The 22,746-nt window shown below is 33.5% G+C and overlaps 1 protein-coding gene across 2 annotated transcripts in view; it reads left to right on the top strand.

Moving 5' to 3' along the window:
- The window catches only part of Amph (amphiphysin), a 231,315-nt gene extending 211,795 nt beyond the window's left edge, over nucleotides 1-19,520 (top strand). Inside the window, exons 2-9 of one of the 2 annotated variants that reach the window (XM_085949627.1) lie at nucleotides 6,601-6,736; nucleotides 8,109-8,299; nucleotides 9,973-10,077; nucleotides 11,300-11,470; nucleotides 12,783-12,987; nucleotides 15,534-15,749; nucleotides 18,192-18,334; nucleotides 18,771-19,520. In XM_085949627.1, coding sequence (XP_085805753.1) covers nucleotides 6,601-6,736; nucleotides 8,109-8,299; nucleotides 9,973-10,077; nucleotides 11,300-11,470; nucleotides 12,783-12,987; nucleotides 15,534-15,749; nucleotides 18,192-18,334; nucleotides 18,771-18,851 — 1,248 coding nt within the window. In that variant the 3' untranslated portion in view covers nucleotides 18,852-19,520. The remainder of the gene's footprint in view (nucleotides 1-6,600; nucleotides 6,737-8,108; nucleotides 8,300-9,972; nucleotides 10,078-11,299; nucleotides 11,471-12,782; nucleotides 12,988-15,533; nucleotides 15,750-18,191; nucleotides 18,335-18,770) is intronic. The other variant, XM_085949633.1, reaches the window with a different exon arrangement.
- Nucleotides 19,521-22,746: the final 3,226 nt, after the last annotated feature.

Raw genomic sequence — 22,746 nt, 5'->3', positions numbered from 1 at the left:
AGGCCGCCCTGCGCCGAACCGCCGCCCACCCTCGCCGTTATTATTTTGTCCCAGGTTCGATGGGTATCCGGCCACGATCGCGTGTCAGCTGCTACTCACTCTGCAGACTTATTAGTTAGATGTCGCTACAATATGGCTAGCCGGCGGCTCTCGTGGTGCAGTGGGTAAGGCGCTGGCCTTCCGCCCGAGAGTACTGGGTCCGATCCTGGTGAGGACACAATATTTATGTGTTTTTCTCAAAGCCTGGGTGTTTGTAATTGTTCAAAATTACTAACAACCACCTTGTACGAAAAAGCAAGGACATGGTTATTAATAATTCTAAAAAAAATATGGCTAGCCGATTGTGATGGGAATCTTTCTTCTACTCTCTGTATACATCAGTGGTGAAGGGTGGAGGTAGGCTGTTGATCCGACAAAAACAGTGCACACTAAACTTTGACAGTCAAACGTATTTGTTTTTAATGAACTAAGGCTATAATTTATAGATAGTGTAGTGTTAGTTTTTAAAATTCAATTACACCCTGCTTAATCCATGCCATACTAGATAAAAGTCAAAAATATTCATTTATCAATAAAATATCTAAAATTATTCCATTAAACCATACATAACTTTAGATATTTTATAGCTAGAAGAATAGTTTTATCGATTATAGTTTGGTTAGGCAGGGTTTCATTAAATATTAAAAACTAACCAGCACCATCTGCAAATTCGATTCTGAGTTCAAAACAAATAACAAGGCCTGAAAACGTTTAGTGTGAACTATTTATGTAGAATCTTAACAGCCTACCTCCACCCTTCGCCACTGGTACACATTTCTGATGGACCCATCAAATCTATACTCAGTGGCGGGTTTAAATAGATGGATTCCCGAGGTAGTGATTGATTTTGAGATCCCCATGACAAAAAATAAATAAACAACATATAAATTAATTCAAACTACCAACGTACCTTGCAAACATAATCAATTTACCTAGGTATCTCTTTTCTAGAAGCACATGCTATAATTAAAAATAATTATTATTACGAATGACAGTGATGCCAACTCACTGATGTATGACAATGCGTATTATTAACGTTTATTCCTACGCATGGATCTTGTTATGATTTTGTAATATAATACACCCACGATGGCCGAGCGGCTTAGGTCCCAGGTTCGAAACCTGGGTTTGCAAAATATTACACATATTGTTTTTCAATTTGTGTTTGAGTCAGAGTTTGTGTGTAATAGGTTGAGCAAGTGGCAGACATCCATTTCTCGTAAAAAAATCAAAAATCTGTTAATTCAAACCTCCACTTTGTGGAGGGCCATGTGATTTCATCAGGATCGGACATGGTGAAAAAAATATCTTATAAGTAGTAAATGTGTGAGTATTGCGCATATTTTAATTTAATAATTGGTGTGAACTGTTTCGAGGCCCCCTTTTATTTTTTCTCATCCATTGCGTGATCTGCGTTAAAGAAAATCATCGTTCTGTGTATTATACTGACCAGGGAACTCAGAAATAATGGGAACTGAAATACCCAACGGGTAAGGCGGTAGCAGGTAACCGTCTCGAGTAAGGAAGAATCCGGGTTAAACTTACACACGTGTCAAGAATACGTTGTACGTCGAATACTAAAAACTGCTCTCGGTTTATGCATTTACGCTCATGTAATGTTGGTGTATTACACACACTATTTCACGTGCATAATGCGTGCTTCATTTTCGTAGGACACTCACACATTCAAAAACCCTGCTTCAACGTGCGGCGTATTGAATATAGCCTATCGGTATTCTATTTATTATCTGTTCTGTGATACTGACAATATTATGCAGCAGTGCAACAGCAGATATAATGAATAGATCAGCGCCTTTTCTAACATTCAGTTAAATAATATTTACAATCACTTGAATCATTGATTCGTTCATTCATCTGTTCTTTCGAGTAAACAAAGCTTTCGCCGGTATCTACCAATATATATATAATAATATATACGACTGTTATCTATGGTCTCTACCCCGCTGTTTCAAATTTGGAACATTTTTTAATTACTTACATATTATTATTTTTCATTCAGTAGGTATACATGCAATATATTTTGTGAATTCAGGTGGTTACGTCCCATAAACATAAATTAATAGAGTAAAAAGCTATAAATGCGTTTCCTTGTGATATAAAAGTTCTTATTAGTCTGTTAATGCAGCTTCCATACTGTGAATTAATGATACGGAACAAATAAAGATATGATTTATTATTTGCTTATTGCAATGTGGAAAAAATAAATAGACTGAAATAATTATTATTGTCTGAAAAAAGATACCTAGCTTATTTTTATAAAAATAACACAATGTGCTATTTGTTTTACGTGTAATTCCGTGGGATTATTTTTTATAAATATCCATGATTTTTAATTTGTATTTAATACATTGTATTTAACGGACAGATAGTTACATATTTTAATTGCGTTTTCAGTTATAGTAATTATAATTATTTATAAACATAAACATTCGTTGCAATTTTCGTTTTATTCCTCAATTATGATAGTAAATAAATTGTCGATAATTATTGTGGAAAATTTCTATAAATAATAATGAGCACACATAATTATAAACTTTGGTAGGTATATATGACGTACCTTCTCATTTGAGTAGCACTCACTCGTTCGGTCGCCCAACTGACATGTCATTATTTTTTGACACTACAACATACCTTGAGAAAATCACATAAATATATTGTAACGTTACTGGGTCGAACCCGGAGCTCCCAGGTGAAAGGCCGACGCCTCTCCCTATTAATGCCCCGAATATGAATAAGCGTGGGGATATTACATACTTACTTTCAATTTAGAGATAACTGCAACCATCACCTTAATTATTATGGGGTGTGTTTTCTTTACTACTAATTGTTTCTACAGAATACAGAACTTACGAAATAATATAAATGCATGGTCTATCATTAAATTATTTACCTTTTAGCTTCTTCTTCCGCCATGACTTGACCTTTCTCAACACCGTTACGTCTTCCCATCTTTGGGTAACCTTTCCTCTGACTCAACTGGTACTTTCTCTAATAATAACAATCTCGAAGATACTATGTTATTATTACTATAACTGTAATAATTATGTGTTTATTTTAGTGTCACGAATTCCGAACCATACGACAATAGGTACATGTATTTAATTTTGTATAAAATAGCCTATATAGAAGCGCCTCACAATGCCAAAATCATACACTCAGTCACTTCACAGTGAACTGTTTAAATTATGATGCATTTGAAAACTTCCGGTTAGTTTGTAAGTAATATTCGGTTTAAGAGTTTTCGGACACTACGCTGGAAAAGCTTAAGTAATACCTCCATGCCAAGTAATGAAACTAGGTTATTTACAGTCAGTGACGTCCCTAGACAAAATGCCGCCCCTAGGCAGTGCCAAAATGCCGCCACATTTTTTTATACAGTACTTTTTATCATCCTTTCATGACTCCAATATCTAAGAAATTTGTTGTATGGATTCGTTACTAACAAGATATATACCCCTAAATCTAATTTAAATGCCATCTCTGCTCCAATAGGCAATATTGCGAGTCTACGGTTTCAGATAGGTGTCTACATTTAAAAATACACTTGACAACTTCCAAAAGTCGCGAGTGACTGGCAAACATATTTGGATAAATTTTAAATTAGGTGTGCACGTGTCATTGCTGTTCACCAAGAACGTGACGGCCAAGGACGACGGAAGTAAACTAGACATCGCGAAACCGACAAAATATCCTGTTTTAACTTTTATAGTAGGTAGGTACCTAATTAATACATTTTGTTTCCAATCAGTGAGCTGATTTTTGTAATGAAAAGATATTTCCTGTGTTACTAAGTTTAGGTAGCTATTTCTATATTTATATACCTAGTGATTCTCCTCGATTTGCCCCCCTTTGGGTAACTCCCGCCCCCAAGCGACGCTCAATCTGCCTACCCCCACGGGACGTCACTGTTTATAGTCACGCCACCTTATATGAATAAAAGAAGTTAAAGTCAACCAATTCCCTTACCAAATTTATTTACTTACTGTGATTTTGGTTATCTTCGTTACATAAATTTTACGCATTGTAACAATAGTTGACCTTCTAGTTAAGATACCCAGTTTACTCGATTTTCAATACCGGTTTTGTCAAGATGAAAATCGTGCCTTATCATCGACACCTGTATTCTTATTTTAAAAAACAAAATCGATTCATAGTAACGATTCTTTTTTTTTATATGTTATGGCAATGGTTATTAATTATTTACCTAAACAGCCAATCCATAAACAAATTACGCAACATCAACAATCAACGACAAATGTGAATAATGTGGTCTGTGCAGTGGAAATAATAATTATTGCAATGATAGTTTGAATTGTCAACATTTTATTCTATTAACGAGTTCATATTAATGGAAATTAAAAATTAGTATCATGTTACAAGAAATGAAAATATAATTAATATTAAATTCTACAGGTTTTTGAAAAGGTTAGTCGATAGCTATTCCGGTTGTAACACCATTATCAAGACTATTATTGATAAAGTAAATACTAGTCTTGATAATGGTGTTACAACCGAAATAGCTATCGACAAACCTTTTTAAAAACCTGTAGAATTTAATATTAATTATATTTTCATTTCTTGTAAAATGTAATTCTACCAAGTAAATGCTAACTTAATTAATAGTATCATATTGGTAAATAAGTTGAAGGGGGTCATACGATTTTTTGTATTACAGCATTATTTAAAACAATGCTGCATTTTTAGTATGGTTTAATGTTTAATTGGTAGCCACAAAAAAAATATTGTGTAGGTACTTATCCGCGATTTTCGTGATAGTTTATCTAAGTACATTATTCTAAATAACAGTGGCTCGCTGTATTTGGCTGTCAGCCTCTCTAAAAATATTTTTCACGCGGTCTATCCTTTCACAGGACTTTATAACTAGGTACTATATTATTTGCGTTGTTTAATACTTAATACCAATGTTTTGGTTTCGGTACAGAGCAACAATCAAACGGTCAGTGTATGCCTAATTAAGAAAACCATAATATTATACATTCGCAACATAATCAAGTTTCAGGTTTTGTCTCGATATCTGTGGGCGATAATACTGCGAAATTTGTCGGAAATGAATCTGTAATTAAAAATGACTTGCAGCTATTTTAATCAGTAGTCATTCATAAATAACAACAATATATTATATTTAGCATATTATATTTATTTAGATAATATCGTCATTGTTCTGACAGAAGACACTAATTCGAAAAAATGACATATTGAGTTAGTTATACCAAAATGTTCCTTATTTCCAACTTTACCGTCTGGAAACCTTCTTAATAAATAAACAGTTTTTTTTTAAAGTCATCCTTTTTACGATTTACGAATAAACTCACATGATAGACCATTTCAAACATTTTAACAACTTCAAAGTCAAATTACTCAAAACTAGTATTCTCCAGTTAGTGTGTTCTGCCAGAACAGAGATATTATGAGTATGTTGTGGGTAAGTTATTTCGCTCCCTAATATTATTAGTACAATAACAATTGGAAAAGCTAATTTTTGCGATATCAACATTTTGTTTTGATCAATATTTATTGTTAATATTGTAATGCTGACATTATTTATTTATTTAACACCTTGCATATTATTATTATGTATTTAGTTACATTATTGCAATGACATTGTAAACAGCAATAATAATTTTGAATTTATTTCTGCAGTGTTGTATAAACTGATTAATTTTATTAAATATCGCAGCGTATGTATATGAATCTATGTATGTATAAGAATGGTATTTTTATAGGTTTCAGGTTTCGTTGATTAAGTTAAATAAAACAAATAACATTAACTTACATATTAAATTGATAGGTACATTCCAAACATACCTACATATTATTATTGTGAATAAAATAAATATCACTTTCCGATAGGTAATAGAAAGTTTTCAATGACTTTTTTCGAATATTTTTTATCTATGGTCAGTTGATACTGCATGATTAAAACCCAGTTAATTATTAGATGTTTCATTTGAACAGTTTTCCAATTTTAAAATATATAACTTGGAAAACCCTCAAAAACATAATATTAAGTAGGTGTGAAAAACCTTGAACGGAGTGTGATTCGAATACACATCTTCCACTGTCTGGACGAGGTCTTTTACCACTACGCAACCGACTGAAGTACCAACCTTGCTGATATTACTTGATAACTGCGCTCTCTGAGGTGTTTTCAAATCCCTTCAATAATAGAAACAATTTAATTAATATTAAATCATGGTAATACCATTACTAACGTGGAATGGAATAGTACACAACTTAAATCCATTAGTATTTAAATTCAAATTCCATCAAGTAGGTCGATAGTGTTAATATTACTAACTCGATTAATATGTGGCATTGGCAAATTTAGTTTATTTTTTTGTTTAAGACGTAAGAATGTAGCATTCTATATAGAATTATTTGTAAATGAAAAATCAAATACACGTTTCTTATCAAACCCCCTCTCCCCATTTTCCTCTCAAATATTGTGCATTCTTTTAATTATTATGGCAGTTGATTTTCACAGAATTGTGACTAATATTTCTGTCTCTTTCGTTTCAGATTCTTCAAAATTTGGGCAAAGTAGACCGCACCGCCGACGATATCTTCGACGAGCATCTTCAGAACTTCACTCGTCAGCACAACCAGGCGACGAGACTGCAAAAGGAGTTCAACAACTACATAAGATGCATCAGAGGTACAGCACACCATCTTCATATCGAATCATTACCTTAGGCAGACCACACACATTATATTATTCAATAGACACTCATGATTTCAATAAAAAATTTAACATTGGACAAATTACATTTTGACTCGGTGCATTATTGTGTAAGTTGATTTTGTAGATGTATTTGGATGAAATTTACGCATTGTGGGTGCATAGACTTTTTGTTTGGCGGTAAGCAAAATTCAAAAAAAAAACTTAAGTAGGTATGAGAGGCGAAGGGTGGAGGTAGGCTGTAGAGATCCGACATAAATAGTTCACGCTTTCAGTTCAAACTTTGTCGGACATACTTATTCGTTTTCATTGAACTAGGTAATAAAAATACAAAATACAGATTGTGTTGGTTTTTAAAATTCAATTAAACCTTGCCTGAACCAAACGATAATAGATAAAAATAAAAATATATTCTTCTATCTATACAATATATAAAATTATACCATTAGATTATACATAAGTTTGGATATTTTCTAACTATATGGTTTGGTTAAGCAGGATTTAATTGAATTTTAAAAACTAACCATCTGCAATTTGTATTCTTGTTTGTATGTTTTTACTATATCCAATCCTAATAAGATCATATGGGCCTCCACAGATTGGAGGTTTTGTATTAACAGATTTTGTTTTTATGAGAAATGTATGTTAACCACTTGCTGGACCTATTAGGTACATATTCTGACTTATACACAAATTGAAAAACAATATGTGTACTTGCCAGACCCAGGATTCGAACCTGGGATCCACGACGTTATAGGCCGATGCGTAAGGCCATCATCAACAAAAACAAATAATTATGACTGGCAAAGTTTAGTGTGAAATATTTATTTAGAATTTCCACAGCCTACCTCCACCCTTCACCACTGACAGATATATAATTTTTCTCACCAGATGTGTGCAATCAATTAGCATGTTGCCAATATTTGCCTTTCAACTTATCACTTTTCAGTTATTGTCAATTAAGTATCTATAGGTGGAATTCCTGGCAGATAATTTTGAATTTACAGTCTATACTTTCTATACCTATCCTTCAACCAGCCACAGTCGATGTTAACAGACTTACTGACCAAAAATCTGTTTTGGTGAAAATTTCTTTGATTATTTTACTGTAATTATTTATTTAACTGTGTTACATGAGTAATTTTTTCTAGTTTCTAGAATATCAATATTCATTAATTCAAGGAGAAAAAAGCCCTGCACATAAAAATATAAATATTACTCCTCTAAATGGGCTGTCCCAATTGTCATGGTCAGAATTTTTCCTTTAAAATATTGTTAATTAATCAATCAATCTATTACCAATTATTGATATGATTAAAATTAACAAAATATTCTATACTATTTTCAGCCGTTCAGACAGCTTCCAAGTCCCTGATGGAAGCCATCACGGACGTGTACGAGAGCAACTGGTCGGGACACGACCTGCTGTACGCTCAAGCGCAGAACATGGAGATGCTGTGGCAGGACTTCTCCCACAAACTCGGAGACCAAGTCCTCATTCCACTCAACTCTTACCAGGGACAATTTCCAGAAACGAGGGTTAGTCACTTTTACAATACTTACACCAATTTTACACGTCCAGAAAACAGTGAAAATAAAGCATCTCATTAATATTTTTAGTTTAGTTATACTTCGTTTATACGTGCATGGATTTACTGTTGACAGTAAGTATTATCGAGGCCATAACAAGAAAATGTATGGGTCAACATGTCGTCGCTATAGGATTGGTTTACCGAATATCCGTTTTTGTCGAAATCAACCTTTTAATGCAGAATGTTTTTTTGTATCAAATTGGACTAGAACCATCCCTTTCTTTAAATTACTTTGTAATGGTAATGAATACATCATTCATATTCTGTAAAAATAACAATTTAAATATCTCCATGTATTTAAATATAGGATTATGAAATTTGTTTTTCGTCTCCTGAACATTTGGTCTATGGGAAACCAATCCTACAGCGACGATGTATTATCCTGCTGTTGCAAGCTTGCATGCATGAATCAAAAAAGTTTGGAAGCTTCTGAATTTTCATGCATGATAATGGCGAACCTGCCGGCAAAAAAACGAACTATACTCATTTTGGGGTTAACCGATTTTCTATACCTGTCAAATGGTACCATAAAATGATAACATCGCGTCTCGCTTACTCTTGAAGAATGAGATTGGAGAGACAGTCAGCACTTTTACGTGTAAACAGTTATTGTCACGATAGTTTAAATACGCACTATTGCTGCCAGTAAATCCATGCACGTGTACAGGCGCTATTATGTTTTGTTCAGACAATATATTGTGAAATAAGCATGCTTGATTTTATGATTCTTTACATAAACTACTCGTAGACTTGACAACTCACTGTGATTGCCATGAGCAATTGGTCGAACCTAAATAGTAATAACATGCAGTGAGTCAACAAGTCAATCATCTTGACTTTTGTTTGATAACATACCTACATTGTGTTGCCAGTGCTAAAAACTTGAAGTAAACAACCTCCCCTCATATTTTCTTATTTCAAATGTCACTGCAAACTATTAGAGATTGTATTATATTTGTTTTGTATTAACTGTTAAAATAATGAGTAAAGTCATGCAACCATGGCCCCCACAAGCGGGGGGCTGACAGGGCTCTAGCCTGGGAGCCTGGGCTCAGGAAGGGCCCGGTGCGGCGAGTCGACCAGATAAATGAGATAAACACAGATCACAACTAATAGTAAAAAAAGTCACCTTCGGCGCTATTTTACTTTAATGTTATAATAATATTTGGCTGTACGATGCAATTTTTAACTGTGTTCCGATACTCGATAACTCCACAATTCGAATCGATGTACATATTAAAAATACAATAATCGCTAAAAATACACCTTAATTTTACCGCGTACACCATTTTGGAAAACGCTTCTGCAGCGCGTCACACTGCCTTTACCCTTAGCGATAGGTAGGGGGGCCCGCCAAATATCCTAGCCTGGGGGCCCGCTTCAGGATGTGGGGGCTATGCATGCGACTATCATTATAATAGCAAATGTCGACCAGACCGGCAGGCAAAAGGGGAGGTGAACGTCTTCGAGCCAATTCGTCATCACATTTGTCGAATTCAAACAATAATTATGAGTGTTTATAAATTATTCTTGATCTTTTATATCTCTTAAGAAATTCTTTTCATTGCAATGTAATCAAATGTAATGGATATTTATAGATTTTCTTATTGTTTATTTTAGAAAAAGGTTGACAAGCGCGGCCGCAAATTAGTTGACTACGACGGCCAAAGACATAGCTTCCAAGGACTTCAGGCAAACTCAGCTAAGAGGAGAGACGATGTTAAGGTAATATAATTAAACCGTAATAATTAATTTCTTCATCTCTTATTGAGTATTTCATGACAGCGGCTGGGCAATTTCTTTTAATCCTATTCATTACAATGTGATTTGATATTCTAAAGTAAAATAATCATGTTAGGAAAATTCTTGACAAACCGACAGTTTATTTATAATTAATTATTATTTCTGTGTCATTGTGTGAAAAGAGTCTGCTGGACAAAAATGAAAATATTTTTTTTTACCATATTCTATCCTGAAGATAAATAATATGGGCTTCCACAGAGTAGAGCGACAGTTTTTTTTTTTATTGTTTTTTACAGGAAATGAATGTTGGTCACTTGCTCAACCTACATCGGTCCAAACACCAGTGGCGAAGGGTAGAGGTAGGCTGTTAAGAGCCGATATAAATAGTGCACGATAAACTTTGTCGGTCATTCGTATTTGTTTTTATTGAACGAAGACTACAATTTACAGATGGTGTTAGCTAGTTTTTACAAAATCACTTAAACCTTGTTTAACCAAACCATAATAGTTTTGGTAAATTTTGGCCGATACGACAAAATTGTGCCCACTTTTTCATTCATAATTATTTGTTTTCGTCGGATTAAGAATACATATTACACAATATATTGTTGGTTCTTTCTTTAAATTCATTAAGCCCTGCCTAATCCAAACCATAGTAGTTAAAATATTATTCTATCTATTAAATATCCAAAATTATTTATGATTTAATGGCATAATTTTAAATATTTTATAGATAGATGAGTATTTTTTGACTAAAATCTATTTTGGCTTGGTTTTTGCAGGGTTTAATTGAATTTTAAAAACTGACCACCATCTATCTGTAAATTGTGGTCTTAGTTCAATGAAAACAAATACGTTTGACTGGCAAAGTTTAGTCTGCACTATTTATGGTGGATCTTAACAGCCTACCTCCACCCTTCGCCACTGCCAAACACACATTGAAAAACAATGTGAATTAAATTGATGAATGAAGCATGTGAATTTTGTCTTATTTGTGATTCAAACCTGAGACCCTTGACATTGTAAGTAAGGCATATTTTTTTAACTTTTCATCTATACAACTATTGTCACTATAAATATTGTGGATGTTCCCAGCGAAAGAAAGTTTTGGCTTCATTGACCAAATATATCGCAACATATTCATACAAATCTAATGTTATAACTTCCACAGCAGAATGATATATTGTACGCGTGTTTTATTCAGATAACCCGTGGACGCGAACAATTAGAGGAAGCCAAGCGAACTTATGAGATACTGAACTCGGAACTGCACGACGAACTGCCGGCTCTTTATGACTCGCGAGTGCTCTTCCTGGTCACCAACCTGCAGACCTTATTCGCCGCCGAGCAGCTATTCCACTCCGAGACAACCAAGGTACCTTTTGATGTCTATTTTATATAATATTCCGAGCGAGATTGTCCCCTTTCCGTATTAGTCATATTTAATTACTATCTTATTGAATAATATGGAGATTTAGAAGTGATTTCGACCATACGCGAAGATTTGTAGGCGGTATGCAAAAATTTTCTGCAGTTCATAAATAGTTAGTATCCATTTTTAAAAGCTTATATTAAATTTCAAGTAACAAATATCTTTCAGAACTCGTGCACCTACAAGGGTTCACAATGAATTAAAAAGTTATTTCCGGAATGAAAGACACTATTGTTATAGTCATAAATCGTTAACATTTAGAGTGGGGTTGTATTATATTTCGACAATTGTTTCGAAAATAGTGTAAATATAAATATTTATTATTTAATTCCAACGTTGGTGGTCTGCAAAACATTTTTTGATTTTTTTGTGATTCGCGGATGTAAAAAGGTTAACTGCCATTTATCTGAAGACATTTTTTTTTATATCATGTCCGGTTCTAATTATAACATAGGGCCTCCACAGAGTGGAGATTTGTATTAACAGATTTTTGCTTTTACGAGAAATGTCAAAAAGTCACTTGCTCAACCTATTAGGTCCATACTTTGACTCAAACACAAATTGAAAAACAATATGTGTATTTTCCAGACCCAGGATTTAAACCCGGGACCTACGACATTATAGACCGACGCTTAAGCCTCTCGGCCATCGTGAGATTTAGAGTGATTGAGAGTTAGGTTTCTTAAAAAATTATATTTTATTGGATAATCTGCAGAATAAAGCGTTCGAGGTATTAAACAACAACTCTCATATATGTGTATGAAATGCGTCATTCAATTCTTCAACTATTTTGTTAGAAGTGATCAAAGAAGATGGATGGTGAACACGTGTGGCGCCGAAGTAAGGCACGACGTTATCAAGAAAGCAACTGAAGTAACAATGGTTGATGAAACCAAATCAGATGTCGATTGTCGACATGAGTTAATTCTATGCATTTCTACATGTCTGCTGTCGACGGATAATATTTGTAAATCTGAATATTGAATGGCCATCTTGAGCGTGTTTGACGTAGTGTTGTCATTGGAATTTTTATACTCAAATGCAAGGATCATTTATTCAATTGAACCAGTACTATCCAGCTATATATTTAAAATTTATATTACAGAAAATAGAAATTTTAAACACGATCAATCATAAAAGTTACGTTGTCATCTTCAGTATCGTGACTTAGTCAAATGTGACTACCTATTAAAACTTATGACAAGACATTATTTATCACATAAGTATTAAAACTATGATAATAATTGATTTGCAGGTATACTCAGAACTGGAAGCGATCGTAGACAAACTGGCGACGGACAGCCAGCGGGGGTCGTACACAATCAAGAAGCCTCTGCTGGGCACACTCCCCTCCCCGCAGCACAACAACATCTCGCCCCCCTCCTCCCCCAACAACGCCAACAAGTCCAGCACGCTCAACTCGCAGAACGGGAACGCCACGCCCACCAACACCATACAACGTGAGCATACATCAGCATAGGCGGTCTCGCCCTCCTTCCACCGTTTGATGTTGTTCAACTTACTAACTTCGATGTCTCACTCTTAACGACTGAACAGTTCATTTTTAAAACTTCGATGGCAGATAAATGATTGAATTGACACAATCGGAGTCACTTTTTCCAATTGGCCGAGTGGGCACAGTTTCTAGGGCTAGGGTCTATGAATTTTTTGTTTAGCACCTGCTTGGGCCTACAATATTACATTTTAAAAAATCCTAAATAAAAATAACAGACTTTACTTTAAAATACATATTTTTATATTAAAATGTACAATACACAGGATTTTGTATCAACAAGAGTTCAGAGGTGTTCATGGTGCATTTCAATTTACGAGTACTTTTAACATTGATAATGTAAATATATAGTAAATATCCAGACAGGCCTCTAGAAATATAATTGCCTATGGCGGCTTACAAAGGTCTTTAAATGGCCCAGTTCACAATTCTTGCCTATAAACCAGCACCTAAACGTAAACACGAGCAAATGTTATGTATTACAACATACACTTTTAAACTTTTTTATGTGTTTTTCCGTTGTTAAGTGTCCGTTTGTTTTATTTATATTATAACTTCATAATAATTTTAATCTGTATAGTATTGCATACAACCGATATCGCGATATTTTCGTATAATATAATTTTTTTACCTATGTGCTCATATTGTCATGAATTTATAGTCTTTATCTGGCATCCATGTTGTAAAGATGACTGAATTAAACAACAAGAATTAATTATTATCAATAATTTTCTTGCTTTAACTGTTGTTATACAATAGTATAAAAACAACAGTGTAATCGTTGTTTATTGAAATGGTTTTATAATTTCTTGCTAGACTTTCCATACTAATCTCGTTAAGTGTAAATTACGACTTACATTGAAGGATTCTGTTTTATTTCACTCCCTACACTATTGGTACATTGATAAATAATTCATTTTACCAGAATTAATATTGTCAAATTTAATCATAATCTAATTTTTTTAATTCCAACTAATAATTTATTGATTTAATAAGTTGTACAACTAAAAAATGAACCTTTTAAATTTACTCACGAATCTAATTTAGCAATGATGGGTACCGAAATAAACCAGCAATACATTCAACTGATAGAGAACAGTAAGAGAAAAGACATAGTTTTAAATAAAAATTAAAAATGAATTACATTAATTAAAATGCTAAGTTACGAAAGTAGTTTCGTAATGTTTAATATAATTTACCTGATTTTTTTTGTGGTTTGCTTGGTCCAAGCTGGTAAATGAAATTTTAGTAGGTCATCACTGGCTGTTTCTGAGTATTTTTTGTGTATTACAAGAAGCAGTTGTACACCATCATTGTTACGAATATTAGATCTGACATTGTTTAACTTTGTCGAGCATCCGTAGATATTGTTTTATTTGTACAACTAACTCGACACTGCCAGTGTTGCCTCGGTTTGACTAATGTTTTTAGTCAACCACACCCTATGAATGTATTTTGGGTTTTCGGCTTGAACGGACAGATTTAAATCTTATATTGTATTCTATGAGAATTATTTTATCAATATCGATAAGAAAATGATATTTTTAATTTATTTACTCAATTCTCTCATAATGGGGAATAGGACAACTCTGTGCTAGGACAATTAGGTTCCGCACTGTCGAATGAAATAAACAGACGTTGCGATTTTATACAGAAAGTAGAAGAGAAATTTTAATTAGTTTCTATCTACTACTTCGTAGTTTTAATTCATTTTGCTCTTAACATAATGTTTTTTATTGCGGATTGAGAATTATCATGCCTGAGGCTTTATATAGAAATAAAAGAACTCTCTTCTCATTGGAACATAAACACATGCACAATTAAATCATTATTAACTTGTCCATATTTAGATTCTTACCATGTATTAAATAATAATATAATAATTTAAATACAAATAATGAGTACCTAAGATTCATGAACGTCTATTTATTTTCAAATTTGCGCGGCGCTCAGTTGTCCCGGCGCCAAATCGTCCTAGACCCCAAATAATGTACTTATTTTTGTAGTCATATTTTTTTTTTATTGACCATTAAATTCATATTCTTTCTTTTTGTTTTCTATCTCAAAAGAATATACTATGTTTTACAAAATATTTCTATTCTGTCTTTCAACAAGCAACACCACGAACATAAAATCTTCCATAAATCTGAATGTGTAATGAATGGCTGATTGCAATTAAAATTCAACAAATATGACTTACTGCTGTATTACATATAATTTTTTTCACACAAACATCGCTATGACAGTTTATTATGATAATCACGCATGAAAACTGCTACCTTTATTCGATCATACTATACTAATTGTCAGTTACTTTGTGAATTAGAAATAATGTAGACTTCAGAATTCAAACGACCAGAAATTATTACGGTTTACATCTGTCCTAGCTTAACCCAAATGTCATTACGGGGACCTTACTAAATATACTTTGTGTGTTTGGGTGTTTTTCCTTTTGTGTTTTTGTGGAATGGCTTTATTGTTACGTTTCCGCAGCGGCATGGGGTGACAACTCACCGTCCACCCCCGAAAAGTCTCCGACCGCCCCCGAGAAATTGTCCACGCCCGTCACGCCGACCGCGCCCGAATCTAAACCGATCGCGGAAGCGGAAGAGGTCAAACCGACCACGCCCATTGTCAATGGAAACGGCACGCATAAAACGCCTGAAAACAACAACAAAAATGTCGAAGAACTCTATGATATACCAGTCGGTAAGTGTACATGTTCTGGGTAGGCTATTGTACATATGTATATGGCTATATATATATATTGGATGAGGTCTTACGGTACAGCTTTATTCAGCATATACAGGTCTTTCCTGATATAATTTTTTTTTTCACATATAATTTTATAATATATTAAATCTTATTGTCTTACAATTGTTGATTCATTGGTAACCTCACAGCGTCACAGTCATATAGTGCAGCGTAAAGTTGATGAGTTGTGGTTACATTGAATATATCTGAGTCCTAAAAGTAAACATCCATGCCATTGCTGGGTTTTTAACATGACGCAACCAATAAAACTGTTTCTGACTTTTCATTGGTCACAAATAATGTATACACATTATGATATTTTCTGTATAGTATACAATCTGGGAATCTAAATTCTTCAATATTGGGACTCTGGTCCGCTCCGGGACCTAATGCTTGCTCCAGCTTTGCTCCGGGTAATTTCTATATACAAATGAAAAAAACAGCTTTTTTTTCCTTTTGATCGTGGAACTGCACATTGATTGCGAGAAAAATTATATTTCCGCGGCGAGGTGACACGTCCATTTTTAAATAGGTAAAATACTTAAGCCAAACATTATTGAGATCAGTGCTAGCTGATTCTGCTGCGCTGATTATAAAATGACGAACAGCATTGTGTCCAAACGAAACACCAAGCTGCCGTGCCATTTCACCTGCAATTTATTGGAATCCATTATTCTATATAATATTTTTAAAAAATCCAGAGCAGTGGAGCTCTACAAATTCTCAGTGCTCCGGGTAAAACCCCATTGCTCTACTGCTCCGTACTCCTGCTCCGGTTGCAAATAGTATTAAACAGTTCAGACCATTTAAAAATTTACTACTTCATCTTTCATGCAAGTTGCTTTCAGTTTCATCGGATTTATCAATATTGTATAAATTAATGCGCTTAATCTATCGCCTAGTGTTTTTATGTGTGAAAAGTTGGCTTTTTACTATTGCAACATCGCTACTAAAAAATTACTGTACATATTTTTATTATGCCATTGTGAAGTCAAATTGATTTTTATATTATTTACAAAAATATTGAATTTAAAAGTTTTACAATAATATTGATACTATTATTATTTATAGGTTAATAGATTAAAATGTTACATTTTTTAACCTTAAAGAAAAGTTAATACCAACATAACAAAAATAATTATTCTAAAGTGCGTTTAACTCTTTATTGGTTGTGGTTTCGATAGATACTAATGACATTTTTCAACATACCAATTTTATAACTGAAAACATAACTTTCAATACTTATATAATATTATAATCATATAGCAATTTAGAAGGTAAGACGTAAAATGGGCAAAGCTAAAAAATAAATATGTCAGAAACCAAAATGACAAAACTAGTCACTGCGGAACTAGTAGTAATGCATGCAACAGCCTCAAGTTCACCTTGGTGTACTCTAAAACTCCTCCGGAGAAAGCATGCAAGTTGCAAGACTTCACGAAGTCCACGCAGCAGCATATAAGTACATCTGGAAAATGCCCACTCCGGTTTTGGTTCAGATATACGCAGTGTGTAAAGCCTAAAGTCAAGAAACTTATCAATTAAGAAAGTATGGTGTTGCTGCCAGTTACATCGCCAGACATCCTACTCACTCTCAGTCTGAACCATAAAATCATACATCACAATCATTAAAAGAAGTCGAACAACATTATTTTATGCTTATTTTTACGAGTGTATATATATACCTGAAAAGAATAGTGTACTCTGTTTAATTATATATGTATTATAATTATTGTAACTATCAAAAATTATCACAGTATAAATTATGTAGTCAATCCCTCATGTCATTTTGTAGTAAAAAGTTTTTATACAAATCCACAGTTAGCATATTAAAATATTGTTTATGGTTTGGATTATTTTAATTTCCTTGAACAAGCATTATAGAAACTATCATGTGTAAGGCGTAAAACCCACTTAACGGAGCGAGTGGGGCTCTCGCGCAAAATATCACAAGTGGCGTGTAAATCATCGAAAATACAACGTAATCAAATACGCCAGCGCACACTGGATTTGACGACGCTTTGTGCCCGCCTGCCCCATGAGTCACCGTTGTGTGGCTTTTCAGCTGGACGAATTAACGAAAATACAACGTAGTCCATTCATTCAGTCCGATATTAATTACATGCGCCGAGAAATTTAATAATATTTTTATTGCTTTATTATGAGAGACGCTGATAATAATAATTATTTTGTGCTCCTTGAGCCCCTTATTACATAGGTGAAGGGTAATGCGCGGGTGGGAGGGGGCCTACTCAGTAGTGAGCACACCGAACGCTTTTTTGGTGGGCTTTAAGCCTAACCTATGGCTGAATGAAAAATTCAAAGAAATATGACAAATTTTATATTTTAATTCAGTATTAGTAAGTGACTGTATTGCAATTTCTCTGTCCACGGTAGGAGCAACTCTGACGAATCTGCCGCCGGGCGTGCTGTACCGGGTGCGGGCCACTTACCGCTATACGCGAGAGGATCAGGACGAGCTGTCCTTTGAGGTGGGCGACACCATCAGGGTCATCGAGTATGAAGATCCAGAAGAACAGGCAAGTCAACTCATTATATTCAACCCTAGTTCATATTCCACATAATTTAATAATCGTTTGGTGTATTTCGTCCCCTACAATGGTACGATACAAAATGTACAATCTTACCACCTGATAGTGTCGTATTAAAGCTGACGAAATCGGTCCTGATGATTATTAAATAAATTATGTAGAATGAGTGCTACGTATTGTGTTTTAATTTTATTAATACAATATATTTCTAACAAGAATAGTATAAATTCTTCGCGCTGCATGCTGACATAACCACAAGACGTTATGTTTTCTGTGTTCCCGACTCGCTCGTACACTTCATACGGCGGAAGGGTCAAAAGGCGTACGACGGGGTCAAACCTTACGTCTTGCGGTTTATATTGGCGGGCAGCTTTATGAAACGAGTCGCGATTAGTTGTTAATAATTATATTTGATTGCTTTCAGGAGGAGGGCTGGCTAATGGGAATGAAGGAGAACTCGACCGAGAAGGGAATGTTCCCCGCCAACTTCACCCGTCCTATATGAGCAGTCGTTATTTATTGTTTACAATATTGCACTTGTTAAACTCTTAACCATCTTTTGCCATACAAATACCCCCTACTATGGCCTCAAAAGTGTCACTCAAATACTCTATTCCCATGTTAAAATACCCATGAAAATATCATAATAGTAGTTATACTCGAAAGAATTTTATCTTGAAACTTTTTTACGACATGAACAAAACGAAAATATATAAAATATCATCACTTGTATTTTTACTAAATATATTATTGCCCAACAATGAATAATGCAAAATGTATTTGACCAATTTATTTAGTAATTAAAAGTATCATGTGTCAAATTTTTGTAATATATAAAAATGTAATTTTACAATAATTATTGTGTCAAGTGTAAATATATATCTGGAGAAGCATGGGGTATTGATTTTTTTTCGATTAAAAATCGTTGATTTTTAACATGAAAGTGGACGACTCGATTTAAAAAAAAAAAAAAATACATAGAAGAAAAGGTAGATAATATATTATGAATTTTTAAAAATTTAATACAGATATTGTAATATTTTAAATCTATCTTGTTAAATACGATTGTTATCTACTTTCATAATCGAACGGAGTGTCCTTAAAGTAATGTTTAAATTATTTAAAGAATCGGCTGAAAATTGGTCTTCCATCTTTTCTAGCGCTCGATTAATATAAAAAAAAATAATCATCAAATTATAATATATTATAATCGACGACATTTTAATTAACTCCCATTTTCGGTTTAGGTGACAGCTATTTTATGCATTTTATTGTACAATAGTTATTTCATAATCCTTTATAAATCGTAAAAGTGGCCTTATCTCTTACAATATACCACATATCTTTCGATTTAATAATAAATTGTGAATCTACGCTAGTAATTATAATTACACGTTCATGATATTTCGGTGCTTCGTGGCATTTACATCATCATCGATTAATTTACCCACATTATCGTACAGCATCTTATTATTAGTGTATTATTTATATAAAAAATGCTTTTGTCTTCTTTTATCTGTAGTATTTAATGACTAATATATTATTGAAATAAACTATCATATTATTATTTTATTTGTTATCCCTTACGGTTTGCGAAAGATCTCACTGTTACGAAAGTCTCAGTGAGATCCCGTTTCATGTAGACTATCATCACGGTCATATTAATGATATATTATTACGATACATCTGTCTCCTCATTGAGTAATTAATATATTCACAGTATGTTGCTGACCCGTAAGATTCTTGTATGAATTATTTAGAATAGGGACCACTTCTGAAAGAAATTAAGAAGAGGTCGAAGTTATTAATTATTTATTCGCTAAACATTAATACAAAGAAGAAATGTGTACGCCACGTGGGATTATGACAATAATATTTAGTCACGGAGGCGTTTGAACTCATTTACATATATGTAAGATCGATCGATAATGCGTACACATTTCTTTTCTAGGATAAATATCTTGTTTTTAAGATCACAATAGAATACTGTTGAGAAGGCATTTTTCTTCTAACTCTAATTCATATTCTTGACAATGCGTGGACGTGGACGTTACTTGTTACTTCACTTGCCATTCTGCGTAAACAATGATCAATTCACTCTACTCCTTTTTTTTTAAAACCACTTGTAATCGTTTTTTAAATATTATATAATTATAACTATATTATACATTATTAATAATATGCAACGGATTTTGTTCTGTCAGTTTTTACTTTCGAACGAATACATCTTCAGTATAAATTAATATTTGTAAATGTCCAGAACTAGAATAATATTGTGCCATTTATGAGTGGTCCATATTAAATAAGTCTGTAATGCATTGTACAGTTTTTACTACGAATAAACATTGTTATTCAACTTTTTCTCTTATTTCACCTTGTAGTTTTTAAAAAAAATCCCTCCTAATTCCACGCCATCCATAAGCTTGAACCAAAAAAAAATCCCCTAGATGTTAGCAGGTTTTTTCATCTATCACTTAAAAATCATCCAGATATTTATATTACCAGAAAAAAGCAATCAGTGACGAAGGATGCAGCCTACGCTGGGGAGATTCGAAATAGATCGAGCACACTACACTTTGTCAGTCATACTTTATTTTCATTCAACTGAGAATACAAATTGCAGATAGTTTTTAAAATTCGATTAAACCCTACCAAAATCAAATGATAATAAATAAAAAATATTCTTCAATCTGTAAAATATCCACGACTTGAAATACCGGAGCACCGTTCTGGTTCATAAAATCACCAAAATTATCACTCTGTCTCGTGGAAAAAATAATTTGACCGTCTGAGCTAGATAGACCATAATATGAATACGTGTATTAATTAAGGCTCTAAGTACCAAAAAGTAGTATTGCCTGTAGTTACAAAATACCGAGTCATTGCAGTAAAATTGCACGAAGCAGACCTTTTGAAAAATGTGGTTTCACAGTGTGAAGCAATCTCGGCAGCTTCTATGATTTTAGGTATTAAGAACTCGCAAGTGTCAACACACCATCGTTACCATTTTATATTGAATGCCATTGACCACTGCAGTGGCACTTACACCATTTTATATAAAACACGCCAACGGACTTACAACGTTGACAGGTTTAAATATTTTGCTGTATTTTTTTGACTTGCTTGAGGCACTTCGACCATAGTTGAAGTTATTGGTATGTAGAACATTTTTCTATAAAAATATCAGCTTTTATTTTTTTGGTACTTAGTGCCTTAATTAATACATGTATTCATATTATTATAACAAAAAATCTACGCACACTTGTTTTTATAAAATACATATTATAAAATTAGATAACTATACTGATATTTTCGTAAAATTTTCCATTTCGAGCACTGAAAATATCTAAAGTTATGTATGATTTAATGGCATACTTTTAGATATTTTATAGATGGTGGAATATTTTTTATCTAATTTCCATTATGGTTTGCAAGGCGGGGTTTAATTGAATTTAAAAAACTAATCAATACACACCACATGCAATTTGTATTCTTCATTCAATGAAAACGAAATGACTGAATACGTTTAGTGTGCACTATTTATGTCGGATCTCTACAGCCTACCTCCATCCTTCGTGACTGATAATATATATCTCTAGACTTCCATAGTTATTTTTGTCATCTTTGGGTTATCATCATGTATTATCTCTTCTTTTGAGTTGAGCCCATACTTTTTGCACCTTGTAAAGTATACCCAATGAAATACACCAGAGTCCCAACAACATTAATACATAATGTGAAGAGTTAGGTTTGAAAGTGTCATGGGTTCCGGTTCTTTCAGCAATCACTCTCAAGGCAGTGTTTGCATTTGCAAAAGATGGGTGTTGCACAAGGCCTGAACAAAAACGATGCATGAGTGCGAGTGAGAAAGTATTCGGCAACCTTATAATCTCTGCGACACGCGCTAGAGTAAGATAAAAGGTCTACATATTTTTGAGTCAGTTTCCAAAAGTATCGCTGAAAAATCGTGGTGAATCGCTTCACATAGCATCGATAATCTGCGAGTTCGTGTTGCTAAATTTGCTATTTTTTGTGTTAAACATAAAGTCAGTGGTATATATTTTTAGTTAATTAAGTAGGAAAGGTGGTTCTGCGTGTTGTATTAAAATATGGTAGCCGTACTGATAAGCAAGAAGACGGTATTACGTTTCATAGGTAAGTTGATACATGTTCGTGACAATTTATTTGTATATTATTATTTATTTTAATATCAGTGACCTAGTGTTTCTTTAAAATAACTTAAATTATGGATATCTTTACCTAATGGTTGCATTTTGACCGCTTAAAAATACTATATAGCGTAAAAAAATAGAAAATTATATTTTAATTCTGAGCATCTAGTGCGAGCACTAGCGAAATGGTCTATGTTCTCGAACATTTGTAGGCGAATGCGGTCGCTC

Source organism: Rhyacophila brunnea, unplaced genomic scaffold, assembly GCF_057557595.1.
Source record: "Rhyacophila brunnea isolate RB1 unplaced genomic scaffold, BYU_Rbru_1.0 scaffold_10, whole genome shotgun sequence".
NCBI classification, from domain to species: domain Eukaryota; kingdom Metazoa; phylum Arthropoda; class Insecta; order Trichoptera; family Rhyacophilidae; genus Rhyacophila; species Rhyacophila brunnea.
This window is presented reverse-complemented; position numbering and strand designations above follow the sequence as displayed.